Source organism: Manihot esculenta, chromosome 12 (assembly GCF_001659605.2).
Source record: "Manihot esculenta cultivar AM560-2 chromosome 12, M.esculenta_v8, whole genome shotgun sequence".
Taxonomy (NCBI): Eukaryota; Viridiplantae; Streptophyta; class Magnoliopsida; order Malpighiales; family Euphorbiaceae; genus Manihot; species Manihot esculenta.
The window spans coordinates 3,012,008-3,034,682 of record NC_035172.2 but is presented as its reverse complement, the minus strand read 5'-3'; the positions used below and the strand labels follow the sequence as shown (position 1 = coordinate 3,034,682).

Here is a 22,675-nt window from a genome sequence, read left to right as displayed (position 1 = left end):
AAAATAATTTGGCAAAAATACTCCTAAGTGTCTGTCTAAATCCCTACATAAAATAATTTAGCAAATATGCTCCTCATTCTTTCTCATCTCTTGAGTATAAATCATTAAAGGTTTTCGGCGACATAATTAAAGCATTTTTCATATCATATTCTTTATAGTAATCAATAAAATCCCTGACCAATTTAACCAACGTCTCGTTATAATAACCAGAAGGAAAATATTTAATTAAAACCTAAAAATCAAAATGAGTTAGAGGAATATGGAGAGAATTTTTGTTACCTTGTATCTCCTTTCAAATAAGGAGAAATCGATTGTATAACCAAGAGCCCCCATTTCTTATATTTTTAAAGTCAACATTATTAAAAAATCAAAATAAATATATTTTTGCCTCTAATTTCATAATAGATATCCCTCTAAATAATGTCATAAATCTACCAAAAAAATTTATATATTCTGAAAATTGATTAGATGATAGGTGAGAAACATTTTCACCATAAAGAAATCATAAATAACGATTGGAATATCTCTAAAGTTTTTAATAGGACAATAACATATTATTATTCATTGATAATCAATTGACGCATATTATTTTCTATAAAAAAAAATTAAAAAGAAAAAAAAATACCACAAAGAAATTACAGAGGAAACTAAACTAAGTTGGTTCTTACATTTATTGTTGTACTACAGTCTTATAATTAAATAATGAATTTTATAGAATAATTATTTTATTTATAAAATAAAACTTTTTAAACTAAATTATTTCATATTTTATAGCAATATTCTACTACATATTTTTACTATCATGTTAAGAGAAATAATTAAATTTAAATGTTTGTATTTTTCTTTAATATGTCTACTGATTGTAATATATTTAATAAAAGAATTATATAAAATTTTAATAAATTTTTAAAATAATTTATTAATTTATATCAAAATTATTTACTTTAATATATTTGAAGAAATATTTAATTTAAAATTAAAAAAGTTATCAAAAATATAAAAATCTATATATTAATATACGATTTTAATTTTTAATTAATTGAACATATAAATCAACCTGTAGGTTCAAAAATTTTCATTTACTAACTCTACCAATAGAAATCAGAACCCAAGTTCTTCATATGCAAAAGTAAAAAATCTCATGACGCCAAATACATATTTACGATCAACTCCCTGATTATTAATTAATTAATTACACTATAAAAAAGAGGAAAAAGCCGTAAAATGTCCAGGAGCTTTCTTCCCATTTTCGAGCCAAAAAAAACAAGAGTCATCTCTGTGGACTGTACCTCCGCCTCACCTTCCCTCTTCTCATCTCCATTAAGAAACCTCAAGCAACTATATTGCAAACAACCTACTTCGAGCTAAAAGAAAATGAACATTTTCAGCAAAAAGCCTAATCCTAGAGGTTCAATTATCTCTACGAAATCCGAATTTTATCCGACTATATGATTGCTTGATCGTTTCTTTTTATTTATTTATTTTTTATTATTTCTTCCACTCTGATTGGCTTATCGAAAAATTATGATTTTCGCCTATTTTTGAGCTGTTGAATTTTGCGTGCTTCCACTGTTCTATTTAAATTTGCGTGATTTTGCTAAAAATTGCTGAACCATGAAAAGAGAGATTTTTTGTTTTTTCCGTGAAATCTAATTGGTAATTTTGATTGCAGAGGCTCTTCGACAGAGCAAGAGAGAAATGCAACATGCTACTAGAGGTATTGTCTATTTTTAACTTATTTAATTTTTAGCATTGTAATTGGAAATTTGGAATTGCAAAAGCAAAACCGTTGGTCACTCTCTTTTTCTGTAGGGTTTACATGCTTACATTGAGATCATCTGATGATGATTGCCGTCATAAGTTATGTTATTCGTTTTTTTTTTCCCTTCCTATGTTGTAGTTAACATTAACATCCAGGAACCTCAAGATTTGAACTTCTATTCAAGTTTTAGGATGATCGCAGGGTTTATATTGATGTAGCACTTAATGACATGATTCTTCCTTGATCTGAGGAAAATCAAACGCGTTTCCAATGACAAAAGGATCACCTAGAGTGGCTAGATTTGAGGACTATGAAATTACATTTACTGTGATTGTGAAACGTGCAAAATGGGTTTGTCACTGAACTTAAAACAATGGAATTAAGAGCTGGATCACATGATAAAACTGTTTCCTTGAAAGTTACTCACTGAAAGCGAGTAAAGTTGAGATGATGTTTCATGGATCTGACCCCAAGAAGCCTCTGTAAGGGCAAGAATGTGATTAATAGTGCTTCAAAATGGAGCTATATACTGAGGATAAATTTTATATTTTCAGGGGCAGATGCAGATATAGCTTCTGATAATTCAGCTACTATGTTAGTATGCTTGAACAGGCATTCTTTTTCTGTTTCCATCTAAGAAACTTAGACTTCAGTAAAGCATCAAAGGTAGGGTTAAGTCAGGCTTGTCAAACTTTACACACAAATGGCGAGAATTTCACTTCTACATTCAGCTTTCCACCTTTATATTGGTGTAATTTAGGATTTGCAGCTGTTGATTCTCCTTGTAGCTTGAGTGACAAGCTCTCCTCTTGATTCTGGGCTCTTCCAGAACCACTTAATGCTATGGGTTACATTAGGATCCTTTTTCATTGTTTATGTTAAACTAAAAGAAAATGTTCTTAGCTGGCTTTCCTCTTGATTCAGGTATAGAGAAGGAAATTGCAGCTCTCCAATCAGAGGTATGTGATAGTTCTTTTTTTTTTTTTCCTAATTCTTTTGCTGTTAAATCTAACTGATTAATGATATCATCAGGAAAAGAAGCTTGTTGCTGAGATAAAAAGAACAGCTAAGACAGGCAATGAGGTATGCCATATGCTTTGATTTGAGTTGGATTCTTGTCAGCTCTGGAAACTTTACTTGCTTTGGCATATAACTGTTCATATCTTGATAATTTTTTCTTCCTTAGGTTCAAACGAACCACTTCTAGTGAATCTGAAAATTGCAGATTATTTGATATTGTAAAAGTATTTCTAGTCCTAATAGAGTGTAAGGAGGTTGTATGCTTAGTGCTTTCCAACTTCTTGAATTGGGTTTAATATGTAATTTTGTACCAATTAGTAATATGACTTGGCAAGTGCCTAGCTTTTCTTGTTTATGGTTTAGTTGTTTTATTGTTCATTAATATGGTGCTTTCCACTTTTCTTTTTTTCTTTTTTTCATATCCAATAAGGGAACTTTTTCTTCTTTTCTCCTTAATCCTCTTTCGAGGTCGAAGTCCAGTTAAAGAATAGGACTAGCAATCTTTGTAGACTAGTGTAATACATTTAATTCAGTACAGCCTATTTTGCTTTAATTTTTCGGAAGCTTTGGAGCTTGCAGTATCATTTGATTGCTTCTTTTATCCATGGAACCCTTTTTGCAATTGTTTTAGCTTCATTTTGCCCTTTTTTCTCTTTTACATTCAGATCAGAAATCTCGATAGGATTTTGCAGAGTGTAATGATTGCTCAGCCTTCTAAGCTAACCATTAAAATTTCATCTGCAAATGCTAATTCATTAGTTTCTACTTCCACAATAATCACAATAAAACCATAAACCACAAAGTTTCTCATTCTATAGGTATAGGGTCTGCATCACTTGCTATGATACTTTTTGAATATATTTGTTTTTCTTTATAACTTCTCTTTTTATGCATTCTGCAGGCAGCAACTAAAATTCTAGCTCGGCAACTAGTCAGGCTTAGGCAACAAATAGCTAACTTACAAGGAAGTCGTGCTCAAATGAGAGGCATAGCAACTCATACACAGGTATCTAAGCATGCATGTATTAGAGAGACACAATCTCCTCTTCCTGCCTCTTCTTATTGCTCAGTGCAATCGGAATCTGCTGCTCACAATGTTTATTCCCTTATGCAGGCAATGCATGCCCATTCTTCAGTTGCTGTTGGCTTGAAAGGTGCCACAAAGGCGATGACATCCATGAATAAGGTATCTGACTATCCTAGATGGTGCAGTAGAAGAATATTTGCTTAACTTTACTGGACATATTGACCTTTACTCTAAAGGAGCTTCATGACTTCAGTGCTTCAATGTTCTTAATATTTGTTCTATTTCCCGTCCATATGAAGTTAACCTTAAAATTATATATTATTATCATCATCATCTTTCAATATCTGGTATGTTTTATTTGCAGCAAATGGCTCCTGCAAAGCAAGCAAAAGTTATAAGGGAATTTCAGAAACAGTCAGCACAGATGGATATGACAGTAAGATCGTGGTTCTACTTTAAAATAATTAAGATGGCACAAGGTTTGTACTTGTTCTCTTGTTTATATTATAGTGGTGGTAATGGATTGTTGTTTACTTGTGCATGCAGACAGAAATGATGTCAGAAGCCATAGATGATGCCTTGGATGATGATGAGGCTGAAGAGGAGACTGATGAGTTGACGAATCAAGTAAGCTACTATATTTGAGTTCTCTTCTTTTCCTTTGCTTTACTTTTATCATTATCATTATTAAGATGTGAAGTGAATATTTTGTCATAAAATGAAATATCATAATTTATTTTAGTATTCAAGTGAAGTTTTTCTGTAAAATGAAATACCAGTCTTTTCTATGAGAGATGAATCTTAATCTGCATAGTAATCAAGGACACAATATAAAGTTCTTTCAGCTAGTTAATTTTTTTAAAGTTTGAAAGTCTGTGCTAGTTCCCAATGACTTTACAGAAGCAATAACTTGATGTTATCAAATGTTTTTTGCTCTAGTGGTAAAACTGGAAAGTTAATTGATTTGCGGGCTTAGTTATACAAATTATTTCCTGCGCATCCATTTTCATGTACTTAAGAGAAAGGAAATTGTTGATCATTTTTCTTTTTTACTTTATAAACTCTTATGGCAGGTGCTAGATGAAATTGGTGTTGATGTTGTTTCCCAGGTTTGTGCCAGTAGTAATCATAACTTTGTTTCAGTTAATTTCTTTTTAGCTTATGCTGACTTGGCTTGAGATTTTGCAGTTATCAGCAGCACCAAAAGGTAAAATTGCCGGGAAGAATAAAGAGGATGTCGGCAGGTATTGTTCTTTTTTGTATTTTCTAATCTAAACACCATTACAATATAATACAATGTTTGTAGAATACACTAATCAGTGAACATAAATGCTAACCTGTTCAGCCACGTTGACTTGGTCAAAAGCTGGTCAGATGAGTTTAAGAAGTAAATAAGTAGTTTTAATTATAAAGAATATACCTGTCATCAGACTAGTTTCCAGTTTTATCAGTCTAACCAGCTGATCTAGACCAGTTTCAAACTGTACATAACAATTTCACCACTAGCCTACAAGCCAAGTGTCAATCCTTTTAACCCTAATCAAGGGCCAGTTGATGGTTCCTTGGTCATGGCAATGAGGAGTTTTATCATAACTTTGCTCCATTTCCAAGTGGGACTAAGTCTTACAGAAAGAAAATAGTCACATGAAAAATGAGAATTCTAATCCTGTGCTTGTTGCTTAGCACATTCAGTACTCTTATTGCAGTTCGGGCATTGATGAGCTTGAGAAGAGGTTGGAAGCTTTGCGAAATCCCTGAAAATGATGACCAAAAAGTCCAAGGTTTTATCCTACTGATCACAACTCCGATCCTCAAGTCAATTCTTCAAATTGACGCTGTAGATAATTCTGTTCTCCATCTATGTTTATGTTTCGCTGAAGATGTTTAGCTTGTGGTAATTTTTTTCCCTTGCTGGAAAACTATTTAGCTGGATTAGTGTGTTGTCATTATATCCTCTCTAGTCAAGGATCAGAGTCAAAACTAATAATGCGAACAGTAGATAAATGTACTTTTTGATGAAGTGTCTTTGTGCAATCCTTTTGTATGGAGGTAAATTATACACTTATTTTCATTACATAATTAAAAATTATACAAGTTAAAATGTGGCACTTTACACATGACACGAAAATATTAATATCAATTGTTTTCTTGTGTAAAGTTCATCAAGGTCTTAACACCATTTATAATTAACTTTATGTCAATATTACAAACTTTTTATATTTTACTAATAATATAGAGACGACATTTGTCCTATTCTTACCCGGCCCAATCCATTCCGATTAATTTTAGGAAAATTAATCAACGAAAACATAATAAAGTCGAGACAACTACCCTTCTCAATTTATTGATAAAATTAAAAAAAAATTATCACATTGACATAAGATTAATTTTTAAACTACTAATAAAATCCAACTTGGTCTCATATGTATATCATGAAAAAAAATAATGTGAAATATAATTTTAATAAATAATAGTAATAATATGAACTTACAAAAAAAATTATAAATTGCTAATTTATCCTAAACTAATTGGTGACATGACAGATTTAACGCAGCAAGCCGACATAATAATACTAATAAAACTAGTATAAAATGGAATCATAAAAATTTTAAAATGATAAGTTTTAACTCCTTAATTTATAAAAAGTACAAATATAAAACAGGAAATCAACCAACACATTTTCTTCTGTTCTTACAGGTGAGGATGAAAGCAGCAAAATCTACGGTTCCCTGTCCAACCCAACCCGTTGTCGCCATTACTAATTGCAGATTCTGAAATAATATTTTTTTTTTTTATCTATTTTGGGACATTAATCCATTAGTTATTTTTCTCTCCCCAATCATTGTAACCTGGTTTTACAAGGCAAAATATGATAGGAATAGGACACAATGCTCAGATATATAAATATGCAACAAAATAATGACAAATGGAGTTCCATATATAAGAAAAAAAGTACCTTACATAACTCTTGGTTGTTTCTAAAACACGTTACAAGAGCCAAAAAAGGAGGCAAAAAATAAAGCGAGCAGGAACAAGACAGGTAACGTTCTTAAAAGACGTGAAATCGTCAGTGGCGACAGTGATCAAGTGATATCCATATACAATGGCAAGTTTATAAATTCCAAGATTACTCGACATGGAAGAGTAAATAATCAATCCATGCACGCTTAAGCAAGTACCTTCTTATATCAAACTCTCGTCACTTCCTGATTGCAAGGAGCTCAAAGCTCCTAAAAGTGTCCTCACGGGTGCCTTTAGAAGGAGCTACTGCCCGAGTAGATGATTTTGGATCATACCCAGGTTGGAGTCTCTGTGAAGAAGTCAGGCGGCCACTACTTGAAAGTAATCTGTTTGAACGACTTTCACTGGGTTCGCCTGAGGAACTTGGCCTACTATTTGAGATGACAGCTTTTCTTGTGTTGCTGCCATAACGAGAAGAACTGCGCCCTTTCTCTGGCTCAAGTTGCTGCAAATGCTAACCAAAAGAGGCCTTTAATGAGGCTTTGGTAACAGAAATAAAACAGTTCAAATGTAGTACTATTGCCGCTATTCAATCTATTACTTTAAATACAAAAATATAACCATCATACCATGCTACCATGGAATAAGCAAAGAAGATGAAAAGTCACAGCAGGTTTTAAGCTCAGTTTCAATTTCAAGCACCCACTAAACTGGGTTATCATTGCAAAGCCCCTTCACTTACATTTCCCCATTTTTTACCTGATGTCCACTTTTGCACTATTCAGCAGCAAAAAATAAGTGGGATTCTGATAGCTTGGGCTCAAATCTAACTTTCAGAATCAAGCCCTGGTTGTTACTGAAATACAATAAAACTAATAAAACTATGTACAACTCAACTCTAACTCAACGAAGCCTTAATCAGTAACAAATAAAATAATGTACACGCAAAAAGTCTGCAATCTTACTGGGCAAGATTGAGTTTAAAATCAAACATTTTAAAAGATTAGGTTTCAGGCCTGAACTAAAGCAAGCAAGAAGGACAAGTAGGCTACTTACTCCCCTAGACCCCCTATTCTAAAAGTTTGCTTTCATAGAGAAAGCAATATGATCCATTTAGACTCCAAATGGTAGAAAACTCAGGTACTAACCAGTGACCAAATTTCAAAGAGCCTTATTGACTGAAATTCACAAGATATCATCTTCTCATCAGTATTTCAGATACATAGAAGATTGGAAAATAAATCATAAAGTTCCTTCAGCAATTAATCACAGGATGATCTTACATTCTCTGAAGACCTGTTTCTGGAATTGTCATGGGGACTAGAGACTGAGATCTTCCTCGTAGAAAAGGCTTCAACTGCACCTGACCATCTATCCCGAATCTCTTTCCCAACTGGATAAAAATATGATAGATATTAACCATTGAGGAAAAACAAGTCGGGAAAAGAAATCTGAGTATTTGTGCATGATATATTGATGCAAAAGACAAAAAGTTACTAGCCATATGAGTGATGTGCAAGTCTGGGTTTAAAATAGAGTAAAAAAAGACCATATTCTTAAACCATTACCAATCTGAGGCTTCACACATACTGAAAAACGTATTATGGTAGTTGCATAAAATTGACACCAAATTTGAAATTCATTTTTGTTTCAATAAATACCTGAGACCTTTTCTGTGGGTCTTTCTACAGATGGTCCTGCATGGCCTGGTTTTCCAGTGGAAAGCTGAGACAAATCAAGTAGTTAGGTATGTAATAAACATAGAGGGGAATAGAAATCTACACAACCATTTCACATTTTACAACACTTACTCGTCCTCTAGAGCTGGAACTAATCTGAGGGTATTTCAAAACCGTCCAGTCAAAAACATAGTCAAACTGATAACCTGCACCAGCATTCATGCAAAAATCCTCAGTACTAAAACATCTATGCAGCTAACTATTTATGTGAATCAGAGAAAGGGAAAATAAATAAATTACCGAATGTCAGAAATGTTAAACATGAAAATACTTTTTAAAACTGAAATATGATAGTCCTGGTAGTTTACCTTCTCGAATAAATAACTCTCGAAAAAGCCTCTTCAAATATGAATAGTCTGGTTTGTCTTCAAACCGCAATGCTCGGCAGTAGTGGAAATATGATACAAACTCGGATGGGTATGATTTACAAAGCACCTGTCATATTTGTGCATCTATTACTAAATCAGAACATAACAACTAAGTACAAACTACGCTGACCCAGGAAAGGTTAATGCTGCACTGAGCTGAAGCTGAACTTTGCACAATGTTAGGCCAAGATTTGCCATACTAATTCATGGAATAAAATAGATGGACCATTGAATGAGAAGAAAAACATACACATTGTCTGCACTTACAAAATACACATCAACACAATCAAGTTGCACACATCTATACCTATATTCAAAACTAAATTGCTTAAGTAAGAATTCAGTCTATGCTACTCTACAACTGAATCACAAACATCCATCCCATCTGGATCTAAGACAAGCTGAGGAGTTCAAGCCTGTCTTTACCTCATTACGTGCCATTAGTGCTGCCCATCTAGATAACAGGCGCACATACAAGGGCATCAAACTTTGGATCTAGCATACAATCAAAACACAAGGCCTCTTATTGATAATATTGTGTTAACTATAGCAAGCTATCATTACCTCTATGGGAGTTGAAACTTTCTTTTCGCTGATCTTGTCATATTTTTGCTTTTTTGTGCCAGCCCTTAATCCCTGCCAGGGAAGACTGATGCAAAAAGAATTAGGGAAAACACTACATGAACCATTTGACATTGCATAGGAAATCCCCAGCCAGAAAAGGAAAAGACAAGAAGAGAAGCGAATTAAACAAATGCATAGCTACTATGTATCATACCTTCCTCTTAGAAAATACATGAGCACATAACCAAGAGACTCCAAATCATCCCGTCTACTTTGTTCTGCCAGCAAAATAGGCAAATAACAAATCCAAGATTATGATAGCTAATATCCTGTTAATAGTTGTAAAGTCATCATCAAACAGAACATCACTCACCAACTCCAAGGTGAGTGTTGACACTTGCATAGCGAGCTGTGCCTGTGAGGTTCTTATTTTCTCTGCAACCAAAAATGTTATGAGTTGCCACAATGATAAATCACATCATCATGTTGGTAGTGAACTTGGAGAAGAAAGAAAAGAAGAAATTAGAGGCCAGTAGAAATGTATAAGCATGATTGCATGTGTAACTTTTTGTGTGTGTGTGTGTGTGTGAGAGAGAGAGAGAGAGAGAGAAAGAGAGAGGATCAAATGAGTGATAAAGTAGGATGACCATCATCAAAGAGGAGAAGAAAGCAGAAAAACATGGCATTGATGTTACAACCAACAATATGTTTTCTTTAAAAAAAAAAGGGGAAAAGAAATAGAGATGCAGGAAAGACAAAATTGGAAAAAAAAAAATACACATAGGAAACAGATTCTTAACTTGTATATTAAACAAATCAGGACAAGTGGTCCTTAACTTGTATATAAACATTACGCTGTACTTAACTTGTATATAAACATTACGCACACTTGAGCATATTTTCGAGGCAACAAAATAAACCAAATTAAGAAATTAGATCACGGTAAGTAGAGTCATAAAACCAAAACTCAAATTCCAAGTCTTTATATCTAATCTCTAAGTTAGATAACTGCCTTTCCCAAATTAGCTTCAATCAAATCCAAGTCAAACTCAGAATTTAATGCATATTAAACGATAGGAAAGTTTATAATTATGTTATGGTGCACTTATTGAGTTAATTATTTTTTTCCTAATCAGAAAGGAAAGAGAAATGCTTAGGATGCCCTACAGAATTTTCTCCCCCTTCCTCAATGTGGACAAATATCATGGATAGGGCAATACTCAGGTCATAAGATGAAAAACAAAAACCAAATAAAAATGATTTACTGTAACATGTAAAAATGGTTATTTACCTGTATGGGATGTGTTTGTGAGTCTGAAGATCCCTATACTTCTTTGCAAGGCCATAATCAATGACATACACCTACGACAGAATGATTCAAACAAATTAAAAAGCAGGAACAAGTTGGAGCTATTAAAAAAATAGTCTCCTTCATGATAAATATATCATAACCAATCAAACTCTCCGAATGAGGAGAGATTTGTCATATACAAAGTGTAATCAAACAGTTTTCCGGGGAGGACAAAGTGCCAAATAAACACTATTATGCTGTTAGATAATGAATTTTGAGGGCGCTTAGCTTATCTATGAAAATGACTTACAAGAACTAAATTTGCCTTATAAGCACTAAAGCTTGTAAGTATTAAAATTTTAAACAATTACATGTTTAGGTGAAATGCTATAAGCGGCTGATAGTGATAAGTAGTAGATATGTTTAGTAAAAAGTAACTTATACGCAGATTTATTATTAAAATTACTAAAAAAGATATTAAACTAAAGCATGTAGTAAAGTTTTAAAATTAAATAAGGGCAACATAGTAAAGCATTTAATCAAATTAGCTTATAAGCTCAATGCTTATAAGCACCTAAACGACAACATAGACAAACAGATCAGCTTATTTTTAGAGCTTATAAGTTGGTCCTCTTAATATGGTATGCACTAAAAACCTCAGCCAAGGAATTTCATCTGTAAATGGACTTACTAAAACTCTCCATATCACTCAAAGCATGCACATATTTCTTAATTTTCCGAGATAATGACCAGAAATCGCACAGGAACAAGTACCTGATTTGCTTTGCGGCCTAGGCCCATTAAAAAGTTGTCGGGCTTTATATCACGGTGAAGAAAACCTCTTGAATGCATGTATTCAACTCTGTTAATCTTAAAAGACAAAAATAAGGAAAAGCATTACTTTCACAGCCCAAGAATTAAGAATATTCTACAACAAATAAGAATGTTCTACAACAAAGAGTAATCACGTGCACTTACAAGTTGATCCGCAAGCATCAGTACTGTTTTTAATGTAAATTTTCTGTTGCAATAGTTGAATAAATCTTCTAAACTTGGTCCAAGAAGGTCAATAACCATGACATTGTAGTCGGCCTCAACTCCAAACCATTTTAGATGTGGAATTCCAGCTTCACCAAGGGAAAATCAGATAAAATTACTAACAAGAAAAGATAGTTGAGTGTTTAAATGGAACTTCTAAAAAATATTTGAGGCACAAGTGCATTAGCACAAACTTACCAATTTAAAATCAGAAAAGGAACCTAAATAAAAAATAATGTTCTAAATTTCCATCCTGCAGCTCCAGAACATTTTGAGAGTTTTCTATCATGCGTATGTGAAAAAGAGAGAGGGGATAGATGAAGAGGGAGAGAGATGGCACTTACTGCCTCCTTGAAGAAGCATATATAACTTTGACTCGTAATGAAGCTGAGGATGCTTGGTCTTCACGGGTTCCTGAAATTTGGAAGAGAAAAACGTCAATAATAGGGAAAGAAGATCATCGGTTGACATGCTAGTCCTTTACACAGAAAGGAAAAGCTGATGAACAAAAAAGAAGAAAGAGTACCAGATATACAGCATATACTTTATGAAATTATTAGACATAAAATGTTCCATGGGGAAAAAAAAGGAAAAAAGAAAAGTTGGAATCATATTCATAAAACCATATTAAGAAAATGTAACTCAATGAAGACAGCTTAGCATAAGGGTTTAGATAATTATTCATATGGATCTCATCGAAGATCTTAATAGCATCCAGACCTTATATAGAGGGGGAAAAAAAGCTTAAGTTTTCTTTTGTACTTACAAGGGACAGGCAGCATCTAGTGTCTACACTGGTTCCGGTTTTCAAAGAGAAATATCCAAACCTACCAGAACTAAGTTGTCATCGTACTAAAAAAATAAAATTAACAAAAAATACCCAACCCAGTTCCACGTCCAAAGGGTCATCAGCCAAAGAGGTAGAAAGATGAATAAGATTTATTGCCATAGATATGTGATTAAAAACACATGCAATTGAACCTTCCAACACTACTCGTCATGAGAGACACACAGAGACGCACGAAGAAAAAGAAAATTCATGAAATAAGTCATTCCCATAAATCCAAATCAACATCCATGTATCATTTCATTTGGGAATACATCACGTACCAGCTTAACAGCAACCTCTTCGCCGGTTTGCACATTTACACCTGAAAATTCAAGTTAAATAACCATCAAAGAAGCCGTTTAGACAACAGAGAATAATGACAATAGTATAATGCTGTTTCTGAAATGCTAGAAGGAAAAATAACGGATTAAGTCAAATTAAAAAAATGAGGGGGCTGGCCGGGGTGGAAGTTGAAAATCAAGCATACCCAGATAGAGCTCTCCAAAAGATCCACTCCCAATTTTCCTTCCTAGCTTAAATTTGCCTCCAACAATATGGTCAATCTTCGATTTCTCCATAGAAGCAGAAAACGCCATATTCACTTAGATTTGCAACCAATTAGCTTTTCCTCATGCATAACCCTCCACCCAAAAAACCAACAGATTCCCGAAATTGTCCGGTCCACAGATTCTTTTTTTTTCCTCCACAAATAAGAGCTGAGCTTTTTACAGCATACGCATTAATTAGCGTTGAAATAGGAAAACCAACTGGAAACCAAACTGATACTAAGAATCAAAGTAACCCAAACTCCAATTTCAGAAGGGGGAGGGGGGGGGGGACTGGGATTCTTCCTCCTTTTCAATTAGAAAAAAAAAAAAAGGATTAAGAAACGAAAACGGAGATCTTTCGCATCACATGCCTTAAAATTGATATCAAAAGTGATTCCCAAAAATCTACAGTCACAGATTAGGAATAAAAACCCTAATCAGAACGAAAATAAAGCTACATTGACCAGAAAATTCAAATACAAATAGAAACCGTCAACCAAAAATGGCAACAAAATTGATAGATCGAAAACCAGCTTTGGGATTAAGATTAAATATCTTTTATCAGAAAAAGAGGATTAAAAAGAGAAAAAATAAAGAAGAAAAACAGTAAGAGGAGAAGAAGGGGGAGAGATCAGATGAAATGGTGTTTGATGATAGGGAAAAAGTAACGTGGGAAATGAGGAACAGACAGATAAGAGAAGGAGGAGGAAAAAGGAAAGAAAGAAAGAAAGAAAGAAAGCCGGTGAGAGAAAAAATTTTTATTGTTATTTTTTAATAATATATTACCTTTTTGTCCCTGAATTAGGTTGAAATTTACACCCATATTTTTATTTTTTAAATTCAATAATTTAGTCTTTAATATTTATATTTTTAACTCAATAAAATTAAACATTTTTTTATTTAATTTTTTTTAAAAAAATAAGTTTATCTTAAACTATACAATATATTTCAAAAAATACTATTCTCTTTGCTCTATAAATTTTTATTTATTTTATTTTTTCACTTATATTAAAAAAATAATTTTATTTATTTAAAAATATCTTTAAATTATTATTTAAAAAATTAAATATATTCAAATAAAGTTAAATAAATTGAATAGAGGTAGCTTAAATTTTTAAATCACTTCTTTACTCTTTTAATCAGAATTTGGAGATCAATTTAAATTAAAAAATAAAATTTACTATTTTAATCTTTAATTTTATGTTATTTATATAAATAAACTTATTAAAATATTTTTATATTATATTAAAATTAATATTGATATCTTTTAATTTATATATATATATATTAATTTTATCAAATTAAAAAAAAGGTTGTTAATAAATATGAATAGAGTGACACTTCAATTTAATTGAATTAAAATACAGATATTAAATTGTTGAAATTTAAAAATAAAAAATGTATATATTTATTTTAACAAAAATTTAAAAAAAATAATTTATATTTTTTAAATGATGAGTTATTTAATTTTTCAAAATAAATAAGAATATAATTGAGGGGTGAAGCGACACCTGCTCCATTTAGGTTCTAACCTAACACGTTCGGCTTGGCAGCCCACCACTTCTTTGCAAAACGTGTCTTCCCCCACCTCTACTCTCCTCTCCACCCTTAACATTTTTTAATTAAAAATACCATCTTGTAAAAGTAAAATGGGTTATTACAATTTTCACTCTTTATAATTATTAAAAATATTTAATATCAGTTAAAGATGAAATAATTAAAAAGATGAGAAATTATAGGAAAAAAATAAGAGAAAAAATAGGAGATGGAAAAAGGAAAATAATTGAATAAATTAAATGATGAAATGAAAAATAATAATGGAAATATGTAAATTAGCAACTGATTTAATAATAAATCTGGATTTGTAGCTAACTTTTTTTTAAAAATGATATTTTTTAAAATTTAATAATGAATTGTAAAATCTATTAGTAAAATAGTAACGAATATAATATGAAAATCAATCCGTTGCTTTTTTTTAAGGCAAGCTTATAAAAATAAAGCCGGAATAAACTAAATAATTAGAAACAGTTTCTTATTTATTACTGAGGATTCTTAAAATATATTTTTTGAGAAAAAAATTGAAAATCATTTATTAAATTTATAAACAAATTTAATGTTTTAAAATTTAGTAATGATTGTTAAATGGGTTATTAAATTTTTTTCATTCTATAATTTTTATTTTTTTAATAATTTTAAAATTATCATTTATTTTTTATATATTATAATAATATATAAATAAAATTATAATAATCAATTTTATATATTATTATAATATAAAAAATAAAAATTATAAAATGAATTGAATAATAAATATATATACGTAGTGTAAGATGACGAGGATTGATTTGTCATAAACATAATATGACAGTTTCTTTTATCAGTGAATAAACAAGAAAATCTTTCCAGTTGACAGTAGTCTGTGTTGTAGCTATCTTTCATCTGGTTTATTCATGGAAGCTGGCCCTATCCTTAGGCTATAGTTCAGATTTCATCCCCATCCATGCATATACATATCAATGGAATCCTAAGCTATACTATATTCTGCTTTTATTGTGCTCTGTTTGTTGTGAGCTAAGGTTGGTACAAACTATAAATGTTTTTTTTTTTTTTTTTTACAGCAACTAAATAAAAATATGAGAAAAAATAATAAAAATTGATGACTGTTGGGCTTTCTCTATCCTGGGCGAGGTCGGGCCCAAAAGGAAAACAATGGCCCAAAGCCCATCAAGCCCTTCTTAGGCTGACCAGCTCAGCATCTCAGGCCTCGACCCAGACACGCCGGGTCGGATGGATTATCCGCGAACCCAGACCCAGCAGGAAGAAGTCCAGTCCGGTAATGTGATGTGAGTGAGAAGAGCTGGTCCAGTCACTTCACAGCCCAGCCCGCACGCGTGCCGGGGGAATTAAATGGCCGCCTGACATGGAAAGGGGTCTGACACGTCCGTACGTACGGGCCTGAGTGACATAGACAAGTAGCACAATAGCAGGAAGGCGGGAGGCGTCAGGGGCAAGTAAAAAGAGGAGGGGGTCTTCCTTCTTCTTCCGGCTTCTTTCTCGGCTCCATATTCTTTTACTTTATTTTTTTCTGCAACTCTGGCCTATCCATATTACACTAGTCATGAACTTGACTTGAACGTCGGAGGGTCTCCATCGGGAGCATTCCCGGTAGACCCCTAACCATCTTTCCTTATTTTGCAGGTTCTTTCATCAAATCGAACATTGAGAGACCCATATGATGGACCCAAAAGAAAACCAGATCTATCATGGAGTAAGAGGAAAATCAGATTCATCAATTGGCACCGTCTATAGGAACGAAAGAGATTTTACTATCTCTAAAGTTCCTAAATTCACCTATTGAGATCCACATAAGGTATGAAAGTTTGTGCGAAAAAGGAAGCTAGAGGTTTACAATAACCCAACTAAAAAGAAAAATTCATTATGTTCGAGAATATTTTGATAGTCTTTCAAGAAGTTTGTTTTAATGCTTATTTGATTTTATTACTACTAACTTTTTTTTGGAAATCCGGTGAAGTGAAACTTCAGATTGAAATACTTATCTATAAGTATAAAATGTTAATCTTCTCTATAAAAAGAAAAAGAATATGGTGAATGAGCGATGTATATACTTATTGAAATTGTGAGGTCGGCCGTATATATGTTGTAAATATGAGATGGACAGGTCAGCTACAAAGTCCCAGATTAGCAAGTTAGAGAGAAAATTAATAAAAAAAAAAAAGAAAAAGAGGGGGGAGACCCGCGAGGAAAAGTAAAGCAAGTTGGGTAGATTGGACAGTTCTCTGACTGGACAACAAATAGGCGAGGTCGGATAGGACACAATTCATTGCCAATTGACATTAAAGTAAGGTACACATAAAATTGCCACCTGTTTGTCACTTGTCATTAGCATAAATTATGCTCCAGCTCTTATCTTGCCTTAAAATTTCGAGACTGCCTTTGATTATCGCAATTGTTTTTGATTAATTATTGTTGAATATAAAGGATTTCATAGATTATTAAAAGATATGTTTTGTATGTAAATGATAACGCTAAATTTAATTAAAGTATACTTACCTGAGTTTAGATATCTTGATAATTGTTTACATAACATCAAAATTCAAGTATTGTTATGAAAATTTTATTATTAATTAATGTTAGCACAGACATTCCTAAGAAAAAGATCATGTATTTTATAAATTGAAAAATCTTGGAGAAATCTACACATGCAAAATATTATTTATTGAGTCTCTGAATTACATGAGTTAATATTGTTGGTCAAAACTGATATTTACATTCATCTTAAATATGAAGCTAAGTGCCATGTGCGACATATTATTTATTGATGAATATTATTAAATTAACAACGAGCATTCTCGTTATATACGCTCTGTGCAAACTCTTATTTTGCAGAAAAAATTTAGAAGAAAGTGTAAGGCCAAAGAGTCTGAATTTTGTGCAAGACCTCAGTGAAGTAGGTGACCGGCCTCGGAAAATGACCCCCGGCACCACAAAACTGGCTGAGATGATGAAGCGACAGTAAGGCCAATGAGCCTAAATCCCATGCAAGGCTAAAGAGCCTGGAAGCGACAGTAAGGCCTAAGAGCCTGAATCTTGCGCAAGACCTCAGTGAGGTAGGTGACCGGCCTCGGAAAATGACCTCTGGCACCACAAAACCGGCTGAGATGATGAAGCGACAGTAAGGCCAATGAGTTTGAATCCCATGCAAGGCTAAAGAGCCTAGAAGCGACAGTAAGGCCTAAGAGCCTGAATCTTGCACAAGACCTCAGTGAGGTAGGTGACCGGCCTCAGAAAATGACCCCCGACACCATAAAACCGGCTGAGATGACGAAGCGACAGTAAGGTCGATGAGCCTGAATCCCATGCAAGGCTAAAGAGCCTGTAAACGACAGTAAGGCCTAAGAGCCTAAATCTTGCGCAAGACCTTAGTGAGGTAGGTGACCGGCCTCGGAAAATGACCCCCAGCACCACAAAACCGACTGAGATGATGAAGCGACAGTAAGGCCAAAGAGTCTGAATCTTGCGCAAAACCTCAGTGAGGTAGGTGACCGGCCTCGAAAAATGACCCCCGGCACCACAAAACCGGCTGAGATGATGAAGCGACAGTAAGGCTAAAGAGCCTGAATCTTGTGCAAGACCTCAGTGAGGTAGGTGACCGGGCTCGGAAAATGACCCCCGGCACCACAAAACCAGCTGAGATGATGAAGCGACAGTAAGGCCAAAGATCTTGAATCTTGCGCAATCCCTCAGTAAGGTAGGTGATTGGCCTCGGAAAAAGACCTTCAGCACCACAAAACCGAGTTGAGAGGACGAAAGGAACTATTCTTTTGTCTTTTATTAAAAAATACCGTATGCTCACAGCAGACAGCGGCATACGGTGACAGCACACAAAAACAACACATAAGAACATAGTTTCGACCTCACATAAAAGATTGAGGCACTGGGCCATAAATGAAAAGTTAAACTCCGACCTCCCAAAGGAGCTAGCTCGGGTCATAAGGTAAAGAGACTTTGATCTCACACAACAGCCAAAAGCACCAAAGCGCCATGCTAACCTCAAGAGGGTGCTGAAACAGAAATAAAAAGTCTGAATCCGACCTCTCGAAAGAGCTCGGATTACAGGCTAATAAGACCTCGATCTCGCAAAATAGCCAGCATATATCAAAATTAAACTAAGGCGCCCCAACGCCTGTATCATGTAGCAATGCGACTGTAATACCCGGCTAGACTCCGGTATCAGAATTCCTACCGTCCGGTGGAATCTCGAGTGTCGGAGAGCTCTAGAAGGGTAAAACCTTGTTTTCATGAAATGTTTTAATGTTTTGATGATTTTAAGTAAAGAGGAAATGAGTTTTTGAATAAAAACACCCTTGGAGGAAACTCAGGTTCGGCCGCCGAAACTCAAGTTCGGCCGCCGAACATGCAGGCATTTCGGGTGCGCCTTAGGCCCCCGAAGGCATAAGTGAGGGAAGACCAGGTTCGGCCGCCGAACCTCAAGTTCGGCCGCCGAACATGGCATGCATGCGGAGGCACGTTCGGCCCCCGAACGTGGCCTGGCCAGCCACTATAAAAGGGTCCCTTAGCAAAAAACGGGCGAGCTTTTTCCCCATTTTCAGCCAAGGTGAGCTCTCCGCCGCCCCTCACCGATCTTGAGTTCTTTCCTTCAAGTCTTTCACGATTTTCACAAGTTTTCATCTTGTTTTGAAGATTTTCGAGTTTAAAGCGAGTTTTGGAGCTTTGAGGTTCAAGAACTCAAATCTCTCCCATCTCCGAGCTAGGGTCGTCTTCCTCTCGATCTACAAGAGGTAAGGGCCGATCTTGAGCTCACTACATGTTTTTAACAAGTTTTAAGTTGATTCTTGAAGTAGAAATGCATGTGTAGGGTTTTATGAGTTTTTGGGTTTATGTTGGTTTATGGACAATGTATGTTGGATTTGCGTTGTTTGATGTGTTGTAGTTGGGGTTTAAGGTAGTTTGAGACCCCTAGGAGCTTGTATGCATGTTTTGGTTGAGCTAAATGCATGATGGTATGAGTTGGAGGCATTTGTGCATGTTTGAACCAAGTTTCTGCCCTTTGGGAGAAACCAGGTTCGGCAGCCGAAAGGACTTTCGGCCGCCGAACCCTCTTGTGGAAGCAGCCTTCGGCTGCCGAAGCTTGCCCCCGAAAGGAGACTTTCGTCTCTATCTGGGAGTTTCGGTCGCCGAAAGTGCCGCCGAACATGCATGAGTTTCGCCTCTGTCTGGGAGTTTCGGCCGCCGAAGGTGCCGCCGAACCTGCCTGACTTTCGGCTCTGGAGGGACTTTCGGCCGCCGAACCTGCCGCCGAAAGTGCCCTGTCCAGCCTTCCTTTGCATGTTTTTGCATGAATATTTTGAGGAGTTTTAGAGGGTTTTTGGGGGATGTTTTTAGAGTTATGTTCTAGTTGTTTGGTCCCTCATTTGAGTCCACCTGTGTAGGTTCAGACCCGAGGAACCGAGGACCCCAGCAGTGAGTTAGCTACATCAGTATTTGTCAGAGCTAGCCAAGAGGTGAGTAGAATAAACCTTTATGATTTAAAGCAAATAAATTATAAAGTTTTTTAGCATGTTCATGCATCATGAATGACATGTGATGAATTAGGTTGCTTGCATTAGAATTCACGAATATGTTGCATTGCATTTATGATGTTGATGTGGATTGGTTATTGGATGATCCTCTAGTCCTCATATGGTATGATAATGTTACGGCATGATATGGTATGGAAGTCCAGGTTGTACCCATTCTACGTCCCTGGCACATTGGTATGTTATGATATGTTATGTTAAGAGAAAGACCGGTTGTACCCATTCTATGTCCCGGCACTTTGGAATGTAGAGGACTATTGGTGACAATACCATCCGAGATGTGATTTGTTGTGATGTGTTGCATTACATGATGGCATGAGATTTTAAATGTTGTTTTCTATTATTCTGCTCACTGGGCTCTAGTAGCTCACCCCTTTTCCCTAATCCCCCAGGATTGCAGGTACGGGCTAGATAGAGAAGTCAAGAAGAGTAAAGTCATACGTTTGTAATAGATAGATAGTGGACATGATAAATTGTAAGATGATGTAAAGTTTGAATAGCCATGTTATGTATGATGATATTGAGGATTAGAAGTTGTGCTTGACCCTATGGATGTTGTTATCCCTTTTATTACATGATCTTAGATGTTTTATGATGTAGATGTAAACCAACTCAAAACATGTTAGGCCACCCATTGGGGGCATTGATGAGATCCCACAGAGGGGTCAAGTTTATGATTATGACTATGCTCAGTGCATGCACAGGTTGAGTTTGGTGTATGAATGAAAGAAAAGTTTTAAATTTTTATGTATGTTGTTGATCATGTATGGGATTAAACAGGTTCACAGGATGTATGTTAGGCTTGCTACGGGTCCCGGCGGCCTTATGCCGACCTGGATCCTAGCGCCGGTAGCGGTCCGATTTTCGGGTCGTTACAGAATGGTATCAGAGCCCTAGGTTCATATGGTCGGACCTAGAGTGTTGGGCTCATAGATGTTATAGAAGGTCAAGCACAATAGGAAGATCATGTCCACTAGGATAGGATGTGGAGTCCTGTCTTGCATGATGATGTGAAATGCCATGATTATATGCATGTGCATTAATGATATGTGATGTATGTGATGAGGGTTTATGTGTGCCCACATGAACCATATGATGCTAATGTTTGCTTGTTATGTGCTGCCTTTCAGAAAACAGGATGAGAGGAACTCGTCGATCTGCACGATTGACTGGAGTGCCACCTGAGAATGAGGGCATGAGCGCCCGTCCTCCTACATTGCCTAGGGCAATGTCTAGTAGGTCTAACAGAGAAAGAGCAGTAAGAGACCCTAGAAGGTCTCTAGATCTGGGTAGGAGCAGATCAGTGAGGGGAACAGTTCAGGGAGGAATGTCAGAGGACATGGGGGATGATATGGATGTAGAGCAGAGGAGGGATGGCAGTCTGGGAGTTAGTATGTCAGAAGAAGGAATGGGAGAATCCCAAGGAGGCACTCAGGCCTCAGGATTTGTTCAGCCACCCTACTATCCACACTTCTCACAAAATCTCGGGTATTCGATGGGAGGTACATCGGATTACCTTAGCTTCACCCCTTATCCCACACAGATGCCATACCCACCCTACTACCCACCATATTCACAATACCCAATGTATCCACCCCCACCTTACTATCCAAATCCAGCAAACCCTACCTCAGAAAATGTTGCACCACCTCCACCACCTACAGAACCAGCAGCCCCAGTTACTCAACCTCCTAGACCTAGCTCAGCCAGTGGAAGCAAGGTCAAGATGACCGACTACATGAAATTGGGTGCTCCTCAGTACGAAAAAGGGGATGATCTATTTGTGTATCTTGAAAGGGTTAAGGTGATCACAGATGAGATTGGGGCTGATGACAGTAGAGCCATTCAGATGGCTGGGTTCACGCTGAAGTGCAAGAAGGCACGGGAGTGGTTCAAGAATTATGTGAACCCCAAAATAGACAGCATGTCTTGGGAGGAGTTTGCAAACGAGTTTGCAGGATGGGCTTTCCCAGATAGTTCAAGAGAGCTAAAGATGATAGAGTTTGAGCAGTTGAGGTAGACCGATGAGATGGGTGTAGAGGAGTTCACAGACAGATTCTTGGAGCTGTTGCCATTTACAGGGCAAAACCTTGACACGGATCAGAAAAGGTCAAGGAGGTATATCATGAAACTCCACTCTAGATATTCCTCCTTGATCCAGTCAGCAGATAGGGAGAGCTTCCACGCCATAGTGGATATGGCCCGGAAAATGGAGGCCAGTGCCATCGTTCAGGGAGCAGTTAAGCAGTCAGTGGCACAGCCTTCTGGTTCTAAGACCCCAGGCTCTTCTTCTTTTAGTGCAGCAGCTTCAGGCAGCAAAAAGTGGAGTAATACCAATAGGAAGCCCAAGAAGAACAAGTTTTGGAACAAGGTCAAGTCTAGTCTGGGACTAGGGAGTGGCTCAAGCTCT

General features: G+C 35.6%; 2 protein-coding genes across 3 annotated transcripts; one reads left to right on the top strand and one right to left on the bottom strand.

Annotated features, from left to right (window-relative positions):
• The first annotated feature begins 1,224 nt into the window (after positions 1-1,224).
• On the top strand, positions 1,225-5,829 carry LOC110627435 (vacuolar protein sorting-associated protein 2 homolog 3). The gene is made up of 11 exons (XM_021773736.2): positions 1,225-1,408; positions 1,673-1,717; positions 2,687-2,721; positions 2,795-2,845; positions 3,684-3,788; positions 3,897-3,968; positions 4,174-4,245; positions 4,356-4,436; positions 4,883-4,918; positions 4,998-5,053; positions 5,516-5,829. Exons 1-11 carry the CDS (start codon positions 1,375-1,377, stop codon positions 5,565-5,567), a joined length of 639 nt encoding a protein of 212 aa, XP_021629428.1. The 5' UTR covers positions 1,225-1,374; the 3' UTR covers positions 5,568-5,829.
• An 897-nt stretch (positions 5,830-6,726) lies between these two features.
• On the bottom strand, positions 6,727-13,864 carry LOC110628242 (casein kinase 1-like protein 10). 2 transcript variants are annotated; one of them, XM_021774808.2, is made up of 14 exons: positions 13,087-13,864; positions 12,881-12,921; positions 12,115-12,184; positions 11,711-11,859; positions 11,507-11,602; positions 10,733-10,803; positions 9,815-9,876; positions 9,656-9,719; positions 9,442-9,526; positions 8,818-8,944; positions 8,582-8,655; positions 8,432-8,495; positions 8,054-8,163; positions 6,727-7,284 (listed from the first exon to the last, which is right to left on the bottom strand). In XM_021774808.2, the coding sequence occupies exons 1-14, from the start codon at positions 13,193-13,195 to the stop codon at positions 7,009-7,011; spliced, it is 1,398 nt and encodes a 465-aa protein (XP_021630500.1). In that variant the 5' UTR covers positions 13,196-13,864; the 3' UTR covers positions 6,727-7,008. The 2 variants fall into 2 exon arrangements, with proteins under 2 accessions (XP_021630500.1, XP_021630501.1); XM_021774809.2 differs by having other exon boundaries at positions 6,727-7,275; positions 13,087-13,863.
• Positions 13,865-22,675: the final 8,811 nt, after the last annotated feature.

Coding starts and splice junctions, on each gene's coding strand:
- LOC110627435 (XM_021773736.2), top strand. CDS start 1,375: ATGAACATTTTCAGCAAAAAGCCTAATCCTAGAG. Junction 1,718..2,686: donor AATGCAACATGCTACTAGAG/GTATTGTCTATT, acceptor CTCTTGATTCAG/GTATAGAGAAGGAAATTGCA. Junction 2,722..2,794: donor TTGCAGCTCTCCAATCAGAG/GTATGTGATAGT, acceptor TGATATCATCAG/GAAAAGAAGCTTGTTGCTGA.
- LOC110628242 (XM_021774808.2), bottom strand. CDS start 13,195: ATGGCGTTTTCTGCTTCTATGGAGAAATCGAAGATTGACCATATTGTT. Junction 8,496..8,581: donor GTTCCAGCTCTAGAGGACGA/GTAAGTGTTGTA, acceptor GATTTGTCTCAG/CTTTCCACTGGAAAACCAGG. Junction 7,285..8,053: donor GAAACAGGTCTTCAGAGAAT/GTAAGATCATCC, acceptor TCTTTTGGTTAG/CATTTGCAGCAACTTGAGCC.